We start from the raw sequence: 18,387 nt of genomic DNA, 5'->3' as shown, positions 1-18,387 counted from the left end.
ATTGGCGCATGCGCGTTCTGCCAATGCTCAACACTGCAGCGAGACTCTCGTGTCAAAGGCCAGTTAAAAGGCCAATTGCAGTCAAACAAATTGTCACAAAAAACTGCTTTGCGGTCCTGTAACGGATTGCATAACTGGTATTCCCATTCCCCAAGTCCCAAGTGTCCCACGCCAGGGGGTTTACAGATTATCCGATTATCTGTACCCTGGGCTGAAACTCTGGTCCAGCGCCCGAGACACCGGATCCATCTGAACCCTTCCTCCTGGCTGGAATTTGGGGGGGAGGGGCTGTCATAAGCATGCCAAATTTGGGGTCTGAAAACTGAGGGTTCTTTGCCTTGGACAGAGCTATTAGTTTGTTAAGAAGTCAGAAGTTAAAATATGAAATTGAAATGTTTTTGTTGCGTTTTGCAGCCTGTAAAATTGAGCGGCCCGGTGCGGTTGCACCCTTCGCACCTGCTCAAGTCCGGCCCTGATTACAGCCAAATAAATTGTCAAAGGCAAGTGAAGTTGCAAATTACAGCCACAAAAGTTGTCATTCATGGTTCGCAAGAGAGCAGCTGGCGACATGTCTGAGAACCATTGGTGCAAGCGTTCGCAAGTTGGAATCGTGCAAATTTCGCCAGAATTCATCGTTGTCTTGAAACTCAATGTGTTCCGAAAGGCCTTCGTTACAGATTTACAAATTTTACCGCCAATTATTGACGTAAAAGCCAAAGTTTCGTTTGTTATAACCGAGTATAACTTTTATATACGAGTCATTGCGTTTCCATCAACGTTATAAGCAAGGTTCTTTATACATTATATGGCCCTGGGCCTCCCACCACCTGTCATGGCTCCTCGTCTACTCGATTTTCACTCATGGGGAGCCCCCCCCCCCTTAAAACGTTCCAAAAACCGCGAAGGCGCTGCCAGGTCAAGAAGCACTGAATTACAAAGACGGCATAAATCGAGCACTTACCGGTTCTGTACATATTCCTCGGCACTGTGAGTGCTACGGCCTGTACCGTGTGGTCTTTCTGGAGGTCGACCCGGATCCAACGAGGCTTCCTCTTGTCGGTGTAAGTGCAGGTGTCCTTGTTGCCGTCGATGGCCTTGTCAGCGGCGTAAAGAGCCAGCGTCGCTCTCGAGGATGCCTGCTGGTCCATCGTCGAAAGGCTGCGATCTGAAACAGTACATTATACAATATAGCATGTACATTATACAATATAGCTTGCACATTGTACAATATAGCTTGTGGTGAGCACCCCTAAATGCTTTCAAATGAAAATCTTCAACATAGGTGGTCATTAAGGCACCCGATTTCGCGGTCTCAATTATCAGCTTGAACCACTTATATACTTGAGAATTTAAATGCTGATTTGAGCTTTTTTAGAAAGCGGGTTTCCGCTGGGTGTTCCGCGGAACACTAGGGTCCATTGAGAGATTTTCTTAGGTGTTTCACAATAATGTAGAACTGTTATTTTTTTCCTTGGGGTTCCGTGGAAGAGTCTCCTAACCTTCAGGGGGTAACGCATGAACTAAAACGTTGTAAACCTCTGTTTCAGAGTATGCCGAAGGTGCCATATGGGTGCTCCTCTGATACTGGTCATAAACAGTCCTCGTGACACGCGACTTGAAAAATTTTAATTTTATTTTTGAATTTTACTTCTAGTCTCGAGCACCGTTATGCGGAACGTCTGAAGACGAGCACCCCCAGCTATAATACTTATATTGTTTAATGAATTAGGGGTTGGTCCAATGACGATCAAAAACCTTCATGAAAAAAATCTGGCTTAACCTTCGAATTTTCAGGGTGCTTTAGTAGGTTACCGTGAGCACCAGATCAAGCGCAATGTCTGAAGAAGAGCACCTTTATTTTAATATATATGTTGTGGTAAATTTGATAAATCAGGTTATATTATGCATAATAACCGGTTCTCATGCATAATCGCCGAACATTTTGATAAGTTTGATAAATTTCGCGAAATTTATTACTCTCTCACCGGTGATTATGCATACTACTTAAGCGTCGCGTCGTTGGTAAACATGATAAATCGTACGCAATTTATCATATTTCCCAGTTATTATGCATAGTCACCATTTCGTATTGGTAAATGTGATAAATTGGTCCCATAGCCGTGATAAGATTTATTATTTAGATTACCTTACTTGTGAGCCACTTCTATTGACGATGATAATAATCTCTCGTTTAAGAAATTTTACGATCGTACCTCGATATAACGAACGCCCATTTAAAAGTTCTTTGATTCGCGACGAACTTTTATCAGTGTTTTGTGAGTATACAGTCAGACCCCCAATATAATAAACAAATTGTAAAGGATATTTAACAGATTCTACAATTTGACCTTCCCCCCCAGACCCCAGATATAATGAATTTCGATGTAAGGAATTTTTAGAAGGTCCCGTGCGAAGATTTAGGTTAATCTCAAACACCTCACCATAACGATCTTCCTCGATTTAACGAATAAAAATAAACCAGGGGAATCACTCATATTTGTGTTGATCCAACCCCCGATATAACAATTTCGCCTTTTCGACTAATAAATTTTGATTTTATCTGATTCGCGCACGTTAAATACAAATACAAATACAAATACAACACCACAACAGGCAAAATGCCCAACGAGGTGGCTGATAAAAAGATGCCCATAAAAATATGGTTGTCATATGTTTCAAAAATACAGCAACCCAATTAAAAATGCAATTAACACACATTACAAACAATATATACACATGATAAAATATTATACAATGCCCATAAAGAATACTTATGGTTGTCTTATTCTAAGAATGGATAGCTTCTCGATTTACCCCCAACATGTTTATCGTATTTCTTTTTAAACGTGTCAATTGTGTTACAATTTACTACCTCCGGGGGTAAGCTATTCCATTTATTAACAACCCTATTGGAGAAAAATTCCCTGCGACACCATAACCTTGCATTGTCCCTCACCAATCGATACTGGTGTCCCCTTGTAAAAGCAGTCGATTGGCGGTGTACTAAAAGTTCATGGTCCATCCTATCCATCCCATTGAAAATTTTGAACACTTCGATCATATCTCCTCGACACCTGCGTTCATCCAATGTAAACATATTCAAAAAATGAAGTCTTTCTTCATAACTCAAGCCCTGTGTGCCAAGGCGGGATAGACTGTATTTATTTTCACGTGTTCTGTTCTCCTTCTCCGAATTCAGAGACATACATACCGTGATTATTTAAGCGCAGCGTTTCTCAACCTGTGGTCCGCAGGCAGACTCGATAACGAAAAGATCACTGATTTCACGGGAAATAGCTGAGGGGAGCACGAGTAAGATTTTCCAGACGTCGTAAGCGGGATATTGCAAAAAATTTAAACGTTATATCCAGGAAAAAGTTACATTACCGATTTCGGAAAAGAGGCGGAACCACGAAAATGAATCGTACTAAGCGGGGAAACGTCACAACGGGTATAACGTAATCATAAGGGTATAAGTAAACGTCATACTGTAATATACAGTATATATGTGCATATATATACTCATTGAATTAGAAGTTGTTAAATGTCAAGATGTTGATGTGTGAAATTGTTCTATGTTAATGTTGATCAAGACCTTCCCGAGGAAATTCTGGCCTAACCATCAGATTTTCGGAATGCTTCAATAGTGCTCGTGAGCACCAGATTGAAAGCGGAATGTCAGAAGATGAGCACCTAGTACGAATAATGATGCTGTTCCACTGCCAATCTAACCCTTCACAAGAAAATCTAGCGTAACCATCAAATTCTCGGGATGCCTCAGCGGTGCTCGTGAGCACCATTTCCTTCTTAAAGCCAAGAAGAAAAGTCTAAAAACGAACAATAATAGATTCCTTAGTGGTTAGCTTAATAAGAAGCGTCAGGGCGATGGACACAGAATTTTGATGAGCACCGTTAAAAAAAAAAATACAGTAACCAAAACTCACGGCAATCGGTCATCAGAAGAAAGATGACCACAAAAAAAAAGGGAAATAAATTCAACAATCATTTAAAAGACAAACATATTTACCTGAATGTATTTCTACAAAAACGGACACAAGACTCCGAGAGCTAATGTTATTTCATGGCGATGGCTGGAAACCAGAGAGAGTAGTCATCGGACAACGAGATGGCGGCCAACTGAATAAATGGCCACTGGGCTCGCGAAAACACCAGGCCAGGTTGAAGACTGAGAAGAGACTGAACTATTTTCACAGTTCACCGAATCTGTTTCAGTGTGTTATTTTTCTCCAACGCCGCCATCATCGTCAAGTCGGCCATTTCGTTTTGAAAGCAAATAAAATGATCGAAACGCGTCATCGCCATCTTTCTCTTTATAGCGAACTAGAAAATTATTTATTGCATTTATTATTATTTTCTAGGGCAAACGCGTAATACGGCTGCTCCAAATGAGCGTGACGACGCGAAGAAAAATTGATTATATGGATAAACAAATAATCCTTATAAAAGGATTGTTTGGCTATGAAATGTAGGGTAGGCCGAGCACCCCTTGGATGTCGAAGAACTAGTTATTATTTATTAATAGGCGCGATTGGCAGGTAGGTCTTTGAAAGAGCGAATTAGATGTATGCCAATACGTTTTGTTCCTGTGGTTTTCTCGGGTTGGAGTTCGCGGCTGGGGGGGGGGGGTCAAGGGTGACTGGAGTCGTCGCCCGTGGATCTCTTTGCTCTAGCAACGCCATCTATAGCTAGATGGTAATTTGTAGTTATAGGAGGTGTTGGTTCGTATAGTCTCATGTTTCTCAACGTATGGCCCGTGGACCACAGGTGGCATAGGTCAGGGGGTTCTAAACCTTTTTCAGCCACGACCCAAAATCAACAACATGATCAACTTTGGGACGCATTAGTCTATTTTCAACTAAAAAAATGTTTATTAAATAGTTCAGATAAACAGAAAGTTTTCGAAATTAGTGGATGCAGTCCATGGCTTCTTAAGAGGTGGGGCAACGGGATCTGAGCCCAAGGGGATCCCGAATCAAACAGGGACCATTAGATCAGGGTTTCTTATCGTATGGGGGGTCGCGACCCAAACTTGTGTCACCGAAGCTTCCGAGATGGGTCGTCCAACATCCACTAGCAGTCGGAGATTCTTGAGCTATACGGGCCACGGCCCAAACTTGGTTAGTAGCGGCTTCCTAGATGAGTCGTACAAATCCACATACAGTTCTGTTACCGTGTTTCCCCGAAAATAAGCCCTAGCATGATTTTTCAGGATGCTCCTAATTTAAGCCCTACCCCGAAAATAAGCCCTAATGCAGTTTTTGAAGAAAAAATTAATATAAGACCGGGTCTCTTATTTTCGGGGAAACACGGTATAAATGCACTTATTGCAACACTGGTTTCAGGGCCGCCCTTACCAGTCCTCTCTAATACCGATTTCCTCTTCTGTGACGTAAAATAATGTGATGTGATCTTCTGTGATGTGAAATAATCTCAGAATTATTTTTTTCCTTTTTAGATGAAAATCCAGATTTCTAGAATTGGTTAAATTTCAGAATTTAAGAAAAGAAAAAAAATTATTGTTACCGTGAATGCGCCCCCAACCCCACCAAAACGCGGGGACCAGTTGCGACCGCAGCTGTAGCGCACCCCTAAGGGCGGCTCTGACTTGGTTTCAACCAATTTCGAAAAACAAACAGTCTCATGGGTCGCGAACCTGATCTTGTTGTTGATTTCGGGTCGCGGTTGAAAAACGGTTAAGAACCCCCTGCCCTAGATTAATGGAATTTTTCGCTCATAAAATCTGAATTTTCGGTAATTCTCGAATTATTTCTACGAGTACTGGAATCATTTTCCATTAATCATGGAAATGCTTCCATTAATTATGGAAATGCTTCCATTAATTATGGAAATGCTTCCATTAATTATGGAAATGCTTCCATTAATTATGGAAATGCTTCCATTAATTATGGAAATGTTTTTCATTAGTTCTGGAATTGTTTTGTTCTTTTACTCTAATTTCAAATTCTCATCATATCTGAATTTTTATTAATGGTAACCAGTACAATGATGTGAATATTTTATTAATTTAATTTATCCTGTACATTCTGTAATATTATGCTCTTTTGGATGCAGACTTCGCCCCAAAAAACAGGGTTGGCAGGTTTTTGACACGTGACAGTTTTTGACGGTTTAAACCATAGTTTTCCAACCTTTTTTTTTGTCCCACGGCCCCCTTCTTCAGAAATTTTTTTCTCCCATCGCTTCCCAACGCAATCTAACCCATAGGATCCTATGTATCCCGTCACTTCTACTGCCCCCCTGGAATATTCCATCTCCCCCGGAGGGGGGGGGGGGCGTTAACGCCCACGTTGGGAATCACTGGTTTAAACTGTCACGTCAAAAACTGTCAAAAACCTCAAATATTGCTTTTCAATATAAAAGTTCCCTTTGGAAATATACACACGTTAATTGCATGTAATGTTTAAAGTGACTATGTTATACAAAGAATAAATATTTAATAGATTCTAAAATAATTTTCTACAGAATTATTTTTGGACAAAATATATATGGGGTTTTTTTCTTATAAAATATACAATTCGAACAAAGCATAGCATAAACACTGAAGGGAAAACTATGGAATTATTTTGACATTCCCCGATTCAAGATGGTTCTTGACCTTCCAAAATTTCTTCAACTGCTTATATATGTTTGCATTGATATAAACCATCTACTGTACTCTTTTTACAACAGATAAGTGTTTAAAAAAGGTTTATTACATCATATATGTAATGTTGATTTCTGTTATTATTAAATTATCTAGATAATCACTGAAATATACTCTTATTGCGCATAACATTGACATATATCTAGCGATCAAAATGATAAATTTTAGGACTAAAATGTCATTTAATTTGGCAATGCTAGCTCGCACATGAAGCTTAAGAAACTCCTGCTACTTATCTTTAGTCAAACTTACTTTATTCTTAATTTTGCACTATGATATGGTATGCAAATATATTCACTAGCATTTATAATGCAATGGTTTTCCAATTGAAGCTGTATTCAAACATGCAAAAAAATACTTTGGGGTATCAAGTCCTCTGTCAGCTCTGCTTTGGTTGAAAATACTCTTTAAAACTCTGTGAATTTATACACCCTGAGCTCTAAGAATAAGTTTTAGGTGAAAATAAATGAGTTTAATTAGTGTGTTAACAGACGCTGCGTGAGAATTTTTACATGGAATAAAATTTGGGCAGAGATCAGAAAATTTAAAATACCAAAATACATTCTCAGTAATTATAATTCCGAATGTAAAACCCTTTAATCTACATAAAAGTAAGTGTTTTGTTATTTAACATATCTATCAGGTTAAAAAAAAACTATTTGAACAACGTTGACAATAAGTTTTTGACTGTTTTAATGCCGATTTAATTTCTGAAGTCTAAAACCTAACCCTGAGATGCCCTATCATACATATTTTGAATAAACAGCTCTATTCCGCTTACGAAATTGAACACGGGTAATGAGTAGCTTAGATAAAATGCACCCCAAAATTATATTTTATATGTTCTAGACTCTTATGTTGAAGAATTCAAAATTGCAAATTATAATTAATATTTTGTTTTAATTATTGTAATAAGTTACTGTTTAAAAATAGAAAATTGTAATATGCAAAAAAGTAAGTTTTTCATCATGTTATATACCTATTGTGTTCAAAACATTATCAAAAGGCATTCATTTATGTTTTTGACTGTTTTCGACGGTTTAAACCAGTCTTTGACGCTTGTCATGTCAAAACCCCAACCCTGCCCAAAAATACTGTGTATAAAATCATGGCTTACAGAAGAAACCCCAAAAATGCCTGGGTCATAGCCCAGATCGCCGAAATCGTTAAGATGCCACTGAAACAAGTGAAGCAGCAAATGAATTTATAGCCGGATTGTAAGTGGGTATTCGGGCGACCCCTCTCAGGAGTTCCTGAGATCCATGGGTTAAGAAGCCCTGGCATAGGTGGTCTGCAAGCAGACTTGATAAAATTATTCACCCGTTGTAATTGATGGGATCAAATAATATTGCACGTTAATACCTTTAAATACCTTTTTGTTTACTGCGATTTGTAGCAACCTTCAGCAATATTATAGCAGTAATTAACAAATTGCATTTAAACTAATAAATTGCAATTTTTGGAAAAAAATTTAGTGATATCCCACATATTTAAGGATCACATCGAATTTTTCCTGCATTTTCTTCGATGACGTATAGTGTACATACAATGCCTCTAGATTCTTTTAGGATCTATTTAAGTCTCCATCTAGGAACCTTTGATAGGCGTCGTATTCTTCAGTTCAACTGGACTCACCCAAGAGCCATGACGCACTTTTGAGAAAGCCACTACCGTGTTAGATCAAGTTCTTAACCCATGAGTCGCTACAACAACGGCTTCAGAGCACTTAAGTAAAGGCACAATGCCTACTAGATACCAGTAAGATATATCTCTAGGTGGTTTTGGTATGCATTGTTTTCTCCAGTTCGCCCGGACTCCTCCCAAGAGCCGCGATGCACTCTTTGAGAGCCACTGTCTCTAGATCGGGGGGGGGGAGTGGTTCTTAGCCTGTTGGTCGCTCGCGGCAGGGGATTCCAAGATGGGTCGTTCAAATCTACTAACAGCCAGAGGCTCTTGAGCTATGGCTCATGACCCTTGCTATGGACGGCGCTCGAGACTCGAAGAAGGTTGATGATCCCGTGCTATAAACCGAGTGAATGATGCCACATATCTCGACAAACCTCTGGAATATTTGGTCCAAACTTCACGGATAGCAGCAATCTGATCGATGTGATAAGGCCAAAACGGACACTAGATGGCGTGGACAATTTGTAGATAGCATTCGTATATATGCAGTAATATATTCAGGATCTCGCTTTCTTTAGCTGCAAAAGGCAACCGCGCGAATCTATATCATTTGTTCCCGAGGGGGAATTGCGTACAAAACGAGCACTTGCATTAGATTGAACAGCTGATCATATTCGATACGTAATAATTGATTAGAGAGAACAAAAGAAAATCAATCGACGATGTGTATGTAAATTGAAATCGCGTTATAGCGACGCCAAATAGAGCGAGGCCGAATTGACGTGACGTTGATGAGGCGCTATTTTCGGCGTTTTGTTTAATGGACGTTATATTCTCTTCTTTCACCGTTTTCTTTTCATTTCTTGAAGCAGGCAGGCATCTTCAATGCTCTTGCTCAAAGGATGAGCTCTTTCGATGAGCACCGCGGTGCTCATCGAAAGCTCCGAGTGCCTTATCTCTAACTGGACTCATCGACTTCAAGGATTAAGCATTATCCTGATCAGAGGCAGATTTACGGTTCTGCCACCTGCGGTCTACATGAATTCCGCCACACTTCTCACACTCTAGCCTGATTTTGTTGACCACTCATTCCTCAGATTCGCTGCCCTGCGCTGTAACTCGCTTGGCTTCCCTCCCACCGTAAATACGCCAGTTCCTCTGAATCACTCACATGCTTGCGTACTCGTTTGGTCACTCCCATGCTCAAATAATCTGTCTCTCTTTTGGTCGCTCGCTGATCTGGTCCCTCGTTTTCTAGGCCAATGTTTCTCAACCTGGGGCCGTATGGCCCCCTTGTGGTTTTAGGATGTTCTAAGAGGGCTACGGGTGAAAATCAGATGGAAGGGGAGCCACGACAAGTGGTGAAGGGGTCCACAAAGAACTGTGAAGAAATAAAGCTTCGAAGTGAAATATGGTGGGCAAAAATGTGACTACTTTCAGAATCTTGCAGAGCTGTCTATGGTACCAGTGCAACCTTCACTCATGTATCCATAGCTCGGGGCTTCATTTTCACAGGGCCTACATGATGAAATCTGGTGCTATGATTTTCGAGTGAAGTATACAAATATATAAGCTGTTATATACCCAGCTAAATATGGGGGTCGCAGAACATCTCTGCCATGCATAGAACCCCACATGAAAGAAGCGCACAGGTCGTGAGGATTGATTTATTGCGTAGGTTCGTTGGATCGTACGTGTTAGAGATGCCTATTTCTCTCTCCCCCCCCCCCACACACACACGCACAATTCACCTATTGGGTGGGATGAAAAGTGAATCAGTGTTTGGCCTAGGATTCGTAATACAATCGATCGATTTTATGTACAAAATTTTGTTCCTTATAAATTCAGTTCTAACTGAATTCAATTCAATAAGTAGAAAAACTCTCAGATGAGAGTATGGGGGGGGGGGGGCACGAGAAGGAATAACGGTCCAGGAGGGGGATAAGGGAGGGCTCAAAAAGGTTCCTAAGCCACTCTTTTGATCATTCACATGTTTGCACACTCCCTGGTTCAATCTTTTGGCAAGTCTCATGCTCACACTCTCATGTCACTCCTTTGGTCGCTCACTGACCTGGTCCCACGCTTTCCAAGTCCCTCTTTTGCTTCCACGCACTATAGGTCACTCTTCTGCTCACTCAAACGGCTCTTTTCTCACATGTTTGCGAATTCTCTAGGTCATTCGTTTGGTCACTCAGTGACCTAGTCCCTCGTTCTCTCGGCAGAGACGGGTATATAATGAGCTATGGAAAGCATAGTTTTATAATACGGGAAAATTATTATTTGGTCGTAAAATAAGGGAATAAGGGAATCCGTTAAAAGGGGGTTTTACAGTATTTTTGCTGTAAAAAACGAACTCCCCCCCCCCGGGAAAAGTTGAATACCCCCTCTTGAGAAAATCCTGTGTACGCTACTGTCTAATTACCATGGAGGCCTCTTGTTTCTCAGCCATACGGGTGGTGCCATGAGTGGGCTCCAAACGTTAAGACAGCAAAAACCCCGTCGTACCTTGCTCCACGAGAATCTTTAGGCTCGATAAACCCTTGTAGATGATAGGTCCACGAGCAGGCCATCGGCAACATCTGCCGGACCACGCGTGGCGGCCTAACTCGGAGGGTTCGACCAAAACAACTCTCTTTGATGTACCCACGAAAAATGGGCAGCACTCTCTTGAACACCCGACTTCCAAACCTCACTCTCCAGCACTCGGGCTCTTTACTCTTGTAACTTTCTCACATCGCAAGTGGTGCTGAGAGACGTGGTGACCATCATGAGAAGGGCCAGGGCCGCAACTAAAAACAAAAACTGACTTTATCACCCGGGGCAAGTATTTATTTTAGACTTGAATAACACGAACTTAAGCCGAGGGTTTCGAGTACCCCCCGGAATTCTCTGGACGTAATGTTATGTTTTAGTACACGCAATTTAAGTTCACTCACCGCATATTGGCACGTGTCCAGTCCAGGTTCCATTCGGAAGGCAAGTCCTCTGTAGGTTGCCCCTCAAGGTGTATCCCAAAGCGCAAGTGAATCCTACGGCTTGTCCAGGTTCATAGTCCTCTCTGACGGCTGACGGTCGGCCGTACGCCGGCGATCCAGGGTGTCCGCATTTCAGGCCACAAACTGCAAGAGAAAAGACACGAAAATTAAGAACGCATTTCTTTCGGCCAATCAGCTGCAAGGAATAGAAAATTAAAAAAGCTTGAAGAATCGTCCCGCATTTAACACAAACCTATTTTTCACATTCAACAAGGGTGGGGCTGACAGGGTTCCAGCCCTGTGGCCCAGGACGATTCTCATCATTTTTTGTTTTTTTTCACGCTATGATTTCACCATAAAGGGGCCCGTGAAAGTCTAGCCTGGTGGGGGGGGGGGGAGGCCCAGCAAAAAATTCCAGCCTATGGACTCTGCTCCAGGATGTGGTGGCATGGGGATGATCACAAACCTTCTGGATCCATGCCTAGCCCCGGGTTTCCCAGAGATCGATCTTATTTATAAAATTTGTTTGGTATAAATTTAGTTTTGATTAAATTCGATTCGAAAGGGTCTCGATCTGAGATAGGGGGGGGGGCTGTATTAGGGCGACGAGAAGAGAATATTGTCTAAAGGGGATGAGCTGAAAAAGGTTAAGAAACACTGGTCTATACAGGGTTTACGAAGGTTTTTAACAGCTGGCTGATGCAAAGATATATTTAGGAAAGAGAGAAAATTCAACTGTGCCCTTGAGGGGAATCGAACCCACGTTCCGGGTGAACGCACTAGGGAATAAGGATAAAACCTTCGTATGTGGATAGCGGAGAGTGACATCCTCCTCAGATGTATAGGGTGTCCCAGAACTCATGGGCCAAACTTTAAGGGAAGTCAAAATACACATAAAGAAACATTTTCCGTATAGCAATGTAGGGTCGAAAGTGTGCGCTGAAAAACACGAAATGCTGAGGGGAGAAAAGCTTTATATTTACATTAATACTTACAGTAAAAGTGCTCAACTGTGCCACCACCAACATCGATACAGGCCTGGCAGCGTCTAGCAAGTGATTGGCGTATCCCTTCGAAGATGCCGAAGTGTTTCACGAACAGTCGCAGCAGCGACTCAAAGTTTCGCAATGAGGTCCTCATCATAGTCCCTCTCTCTTTCTCTCAATTGGAGTCTCTTAGATCAGTGTTTCTCAACCGCTGGGCCGCGGCCCGGTACCGGGCCCTGACAAGAGTCAAACCGGGCCCGTGAGTGATTCATCATTTCATATACATCCCTGTTCGTTTTCCATTAGTCGTGTTTATGACCGGGCTTTAAACTCAGAAAAAATAATCCTACCAGGCCGCGGTCTTCCAAAGGTTGAGAACCACTGTCTTAGATGAGTGCCTTGAGGTGTTTGTCCCCCGTAAGAAAAATTCGTAGCCCTGTAAAAAAGATTTTTTCAGTCCGTTTTCTCAGGGACAGTAAATTGGTCCATCACATTCGAAATACGCCTTCGAAAGATGCTTCGCAAGACTGCTTGCTGCAGCAGGACCGCATCGTGCTGCTCTCTACCGGCCACAATGTACGCCAATCATTGCAACACTCCCAGGGTTTTATCACTGTTAATGGTTGGACATTTCAGCATTTAATTGTACAAAAACCATTGACAAGAATTTTACACAATGATGTAAATAAAAAGCTGTTTTTTATTTCCTCAGCATTTCGTGTTTTTCCACCAACACTTTTCATTTCCGACCCCGCAGTGCTATACAGTCGAATCCCGTTTTAACGAATAGCGAAAAATCTCGTTTTAACGAACACTTTTCTAATCCCCCAAAAAAAGTTTTCCCCCATAGGAACAATGCAAAGACCTTTAATTCCTTTATAACGGAATTTCATTTTAACGAAGGGATTTCTCCGGTCTCTTTGAGTTCGTTATAACAGGATTCTATTGTATTTCATTAAAGTTTGGCCCCGTGAGCTCATGGACACCCTGTATAAAGAAAGCCATGTGGTTCCCCAACATTAATTTCGGTCGTAAAGGTGTCTATTAATAGTCACTTCAGTCCCAATCAAAAAATTGGATTCCGTCAGCAATAACGACAAGGGTGGTTGGTCACGCGCCATAAACGTGTTCGTATCGGAGTGAAATGGCCAGAGACGTCGTATCCGGGTCAAGGAGAACAAATACTTTTTTTTTTGTCCCCAAGTCTGCTCCAGACTTTGAAGAAGCTCCACAAGGATCTTATCTCTTCCACATGATAATACTACTCGTGTAATTTTTAGCCTCTTTGTTCCGAGATAGGCATCAGTGATCACCACTTCAGGTCTGCCTGGAATATTCCAGAAAGCTGTCGTGGTTTTGTTGTGGAGATATATATATACCATACGCTTAGAAACCTCTATATTAAGTCGATAGGATGGCCTGTGCTTAATTAATAATCATATCTTGGGCCATGGGTGTCGCGTTTAGGGCCATTCGAGTGAACTGCGTCGTTTTAGGTCAGAGGTCTTCAACCTCTTGTTTTTCCCGTCTCTCTATATGCTTCATCATCATCATAAACAGAGCACCTATTTGGTTGGGCACTGAATGGGATGGTTTAATTAGAGTACCGATCAGACATCGAGAACCCCTACGGTTCTCTTCTATGAGTATCGTGGTGCTCACGAATAGCAAGTTGAAGATCAGACTCATCAGAAGAGCACCGTGTGGAAATTTCGATGAGGTACGCTCAAACCCAAATAAGCATACTGTTAATCAATGGATGAGACTTTATTGGGTTGCTTGATGAGAATTGGAGGGGAGGGGGTATCGATCAGTACATACCTCGTGAGTTCAAAATCGGGTGCAATCACCTCCCCCCCCCACCACCACCATCCCTGCTTTGGTGCTTCTGTGAGCCCGCGGGTCTTTTGAGCAATTGGTTGGAGACGCCTGTTTTATACCAAGAGTTTAAGTCAGGCTCCTTTTGACTGCTTCTTCGTGCAATCAATCCTCTTCGACAATGCTTTCAAGATAAAAAGTTGGGGCGTGGACCAGGGAGGGACTCTGAGGAAGGAGGGGGGAGGGTTCAAAATGTCACTAGGGGATGGGGTCCATCCACAGAATGTGATGTAGAACAAGCACAAATTGGGAGGAAATTATGGAAAGACTAACTCCCTATTGTCAGAGACCGTAGGCGTACACCGGAATTTCTCGGGGGGGGGGGGTCATGTTTACTGCCTGCCAAAAAACACTAAAATCTTGTCTCTAGGAAGAATCCCACCCCTTGCGTAAGCCATTGTCAGAGACCATATCCCAAACAGGTGACATTGGTATCTTCTGTGTTGTTCTCGAGTAAAGACGTGTGAGTGAATGAAGACCTTCATGTTTCAAGTATCCCCCCCCCCCCCCCCACTCAGGAAATTGTACTCATCCTCAGTGCAGTCTTAATGCCCTAACGCATGGGACCCACCTGGACACTGCTCGGAGGCCTCATAATGTGATTTAGTAGTACTATGCTTTTTTGAGAATAATAATGAAATTGATAGGCAGACGAGGATCCAGAACGATGAACCTGGAGGGGATAATTGTAAGTTCTGCGAATGCATGGAGCATGGGGGGAGGGGAGAGAACGGCATCTTCATATTCGAATGAAATGGAAGCAGACTTTTTCAACTGATGGAGTGGAGGTAGGCATCTTCAGCTGTGGATGTAGTCGAGACAGATATCTTCAGCTGCGAATGGTGGGGAAGTAGGAATCTTCAGCTGCCAATGCAGCGGAGGCAGGCGGATTGAGGGCGATGGGTAGGAGAAATGACTTATTGTGTCGGTGCATCGGATCATTATCCCGTATTTTACGGGACAGACAAATTTACTCCATATTATTCAGACTCTTTAAAGGGGCGATCCTCCCATCACTTCCCTTTGGATCCGCACTTGTTGGTAAGTATCCATCCCGTCATGCAGCTGTTAAGACGGCCCTAATTATGCGAGCAGAAGAGGCGCGCATTTGCCCAGAAATACAGGGTGCTCGGAGAGCTTACGTACCTCTGCAAATACGCCTTTACAGATAAATCTGAAGGCGGTAGAGAAAGCAAAAAAAAAAAAAAAATCCTACACCAAAAACGGGTGTCAAATGGACGTACGTACGGTGCTTATGATGTATAAAAGGGGAATGCGTATGACGTAATAATACGTCGGTCGTCACGACCGAATGTCTATGTATGCTAGGCGTGTCGAGACTATTTTTTGTGTGACACGCTTTTGCTGTGCTTGTTGGAATATATATGAACGCCTCTTTTTATGTACTTACAACAGACCGTGGAGGTGGCTCGAGAGTCACCGAAGGTCATGGACGCAGTCCTTACTTCTCTTTTAATGAATGAGTATGTATGAATTGTATGATAGATGGCGTGCGTTTATTTGAAGGAGGGGAAAAAAAACCGGATGTCTTCAAAGGAAAATTCACCAAAGCGTGATTCACCGTCGTCACCTCTGGATGTTGGTTTTTTGCGGCTCTTTTAATATCGTAATTATAATTATTTGAAGGATTTTAATATAGTGCGTGATACTTGGCTACTTGGTTTATCACAGCCGTAGGCGGAATAGACTTGAAAGCCTGGGGGGGGGGGGGCAGCGCATGATGATGATGATGATGCCGATTCATATACAGGGTGCATAGGTAACAGGGCCTATGATATTTTACTGGTGAATCGTTGACCCTAGAGGTATACTTCCAGTTAAAAAAAAAAGTATCCAAATAACGTGTAGTACGCAGATATGCCATTCATGTTTCAAAGGGGACAGACAAATTTGCTTCAATTAGTTGTTAAAATAAAAATGTTAACTTTTTATACAGTCCCCGTGTGCCCAAGTCACTCAAGTGATATTTAAATGAGCTGCAGATCACTTAAACGGTGTCACGGGCAGCTCCAGTGATCTGAAACTGTGTCTCGCAGGTTATTCAAGTAATATGTAAATGTGCCGCTTAGTTCATTTTTATAAAATTAGATGAGAGATCGCGGACCACATCAGATGACTTCGAAAGCCACATTCTGCCAACGGTCCATGGGTTGAGCACGTATGCCGTACAGAGTACTCCCTCAAACCCCAGGACTCCACGGACCACAGCTTGGGAAAACCGATCCAGAAGATCCCTTGGTAAGGACTGAAATTTCGACTCGCGGTTCATTCTTCGAGGGAATAATACAGCACCCAATGGTGATAAAGGAAAGAACACAGGGCCGTTGAGCTCACGATTCGGTCATCACCGGCTGAGCATTATTGGGATGCAGATCGATCTTGGAATTATCTGAAAAACATTACGATAAGATATTTCCATTCGAGTGAAATTTCTGTGTCACGCATGTTTCCAATGAAAACATGTGGTTAGTAGTTACCTCGAGAGAGTTCCCCCGTCACATCCCCCCCCCCCTCACCTTTAACATGAATGCCCATAGAAATTCATTTTCATATTATCGTCCTACTTCTTACGGCGATCTACATTCCTGGAAGATGGCGACCATGATGTTATCGGCGCTTTATAAATATGCGCTCATCATCTCGATTGAGGCGAGAGGAAAGAAAAAAAGATGTCAGACGCGTCTGAAATTACGCATTTCACGGCTAGTAGGGCGACGAACAAGCAGATGATTGGTTGGAGGGGTCAGAAGTTGAACGCACTGTAATTAACAAGACGTAAGAGTTTGGAGCGAGAACAAAATAGTCATATACCACGTCGAAAGAGGACGGAATGAATAATAAACACATATTCATATTCAAATTCGACTTCAAATTAAAACAGTGGCTACCAAACAACGTTACATGTACCCCTGGGGGTACTTCCCCTAGAGGTAATGACCAGCAACAGCGAAAACAAACAAGTAAAGTAATGAAATGTGCGCATGGCCCCCGTACGCATTTACGAGTGGATCCATACCTCTTTTGCTTTTAAAGGAGCATGCGCACTTTCTACGTGTTTTTGTAGCATACACCTTAAACTAGTGATGGGCAAACTACGGCCCGCGGGCCAAATTTGGCTCTAGCTTAGAAGTCCCATCCCGTCCGTCGCAGAATCTTTGGTGCTTCATTTCTGAACATAAAAATGTCCAAATATTTCCGGTCCGCCGAAATGTTTCCTTTTTGTTTTTTTGGCCCGCTCCTATAAAAGTTTGCCACCATCCCTCTCACTGCCTTATACTAATTTCTAAGGACTAGGGTAAACGCAAAGCACACTCCTAAAGGATACACAGCACAAATTCTACGCGTTTTCAGGAGTAAGCGTGAGCTCTACGCATTCCAGGAGTATGTACGAACCTCTACGCTTCCCTAGGAGTATGCACGAACCTCTACGCTTCTCTAGGAGTATGCACGAACCTCTACGCTTCTCTAGGAGTATGCACGAACCTCTACGCTTCTCTAGGAGTATGCACGAACCTCTACGCTTCTCTAGGAGTATGCACGAACCTCTACGCTTCTCTAGGAGTATGCACGAACCTCTACGCTTCTCTAGGAGTATGCACGAACCTCTACGCTTCCCTAGGAGTATGTACGAACCTCTACGCTTCTCTAGGAGTATGCACGAACCTCTACGCTTCTCTAGCAGTATGCGTACTTTCTACACATTTCTTGAAGTATGCGTACTTACCACGCATTTCTAGGCGTATGCACGAACCTCTACGCATTTCTAGGAGTACGCATGAATTCTTCGCATTTCTAGGAGTACGCATATATACTATCCGTTCTTTAATGATTACGCACGACCTCTATGCATTTCTAAGAGGTGTGAACACCTACTACGCATTTCTAGGAGAGATTATTCATACCTTCTACACATTTAAAGTAGTAAAAAAGCACGATCTCTACAGATTGCTAGGAGTATGTATACTTTCTGCGCATATTTAGGTGTACCCAAGCCTGCTATGCATTTCTAAGAGCACGCACGATCTCTAGCAAGCTTTCTACGCATTTGAGTGCTGTACATCGTATGTTTCTTACGCAAATTTATAGGGATACGAATAACTTCTCAATTTAAGCATTTGTAGGAGTACACATATACCTTCCATAAGCGTTACCAGAATTTTTTTTTATGACGAGTAATTTCACTCCTCTTCCAGATTTCGAGGGGGAGAGGTAATTT

At 42.3% G+C, this 18,387-nt stretch overlaps 1 protein-coding gene across 2 annotated transcripts in view; it reads right to left on the bottom strand.

Annotated features, from left to right (window-relative positions):
- The window catches only part of LOC149065896 (uncharacterized), a 53,816-nt gene that overhangs the window by 15,766 nt on the left and 19,663 nt on the right, over window positions 1-18,387 (bottom strand). Inside the window, exons 2-3 of one of the 2 annotated variants that reach the window (XM_089253346.1) lie at window positions 11,248-11,430; window positions 962-1,165 (exon numbers count right to left, since the gene is read on the bottom strand). In XM_089253346.1, the coding sequence (XP_089109472.1) occupies window positions 962-1,165; window positions 11,248-11,430 (387 nt within the window). Of the gene's footprint in view, window positions 1-961; window positions 1,166-4,027; window positions 4,119-11,247; window positions 11,431-18,387 lie in introns of those variants that run through there. The other variant, XM_089253347.1, reaches the window with a different exon arrangement.

This window comes from Pholcus phalangioides, unplaced genomic scaffold (assembly GCF_987345545.1).
Source record: "Pholcus phalangioides strain wild (caught in Gottingen) unplaced genomic scaffold, Ppha-v1.0 ptg000037l_1, whole genome shotgun sequence".
Lineage (NCBI taxonomy): Eukaryota > Metazoa > Arthropoda > Arachnida > Araneae > Pholcidae > Pholcus > Pholcus phalangioides.
This window is presented reverse-complemented; position numbering and strand designations above follow the sequence as displayed.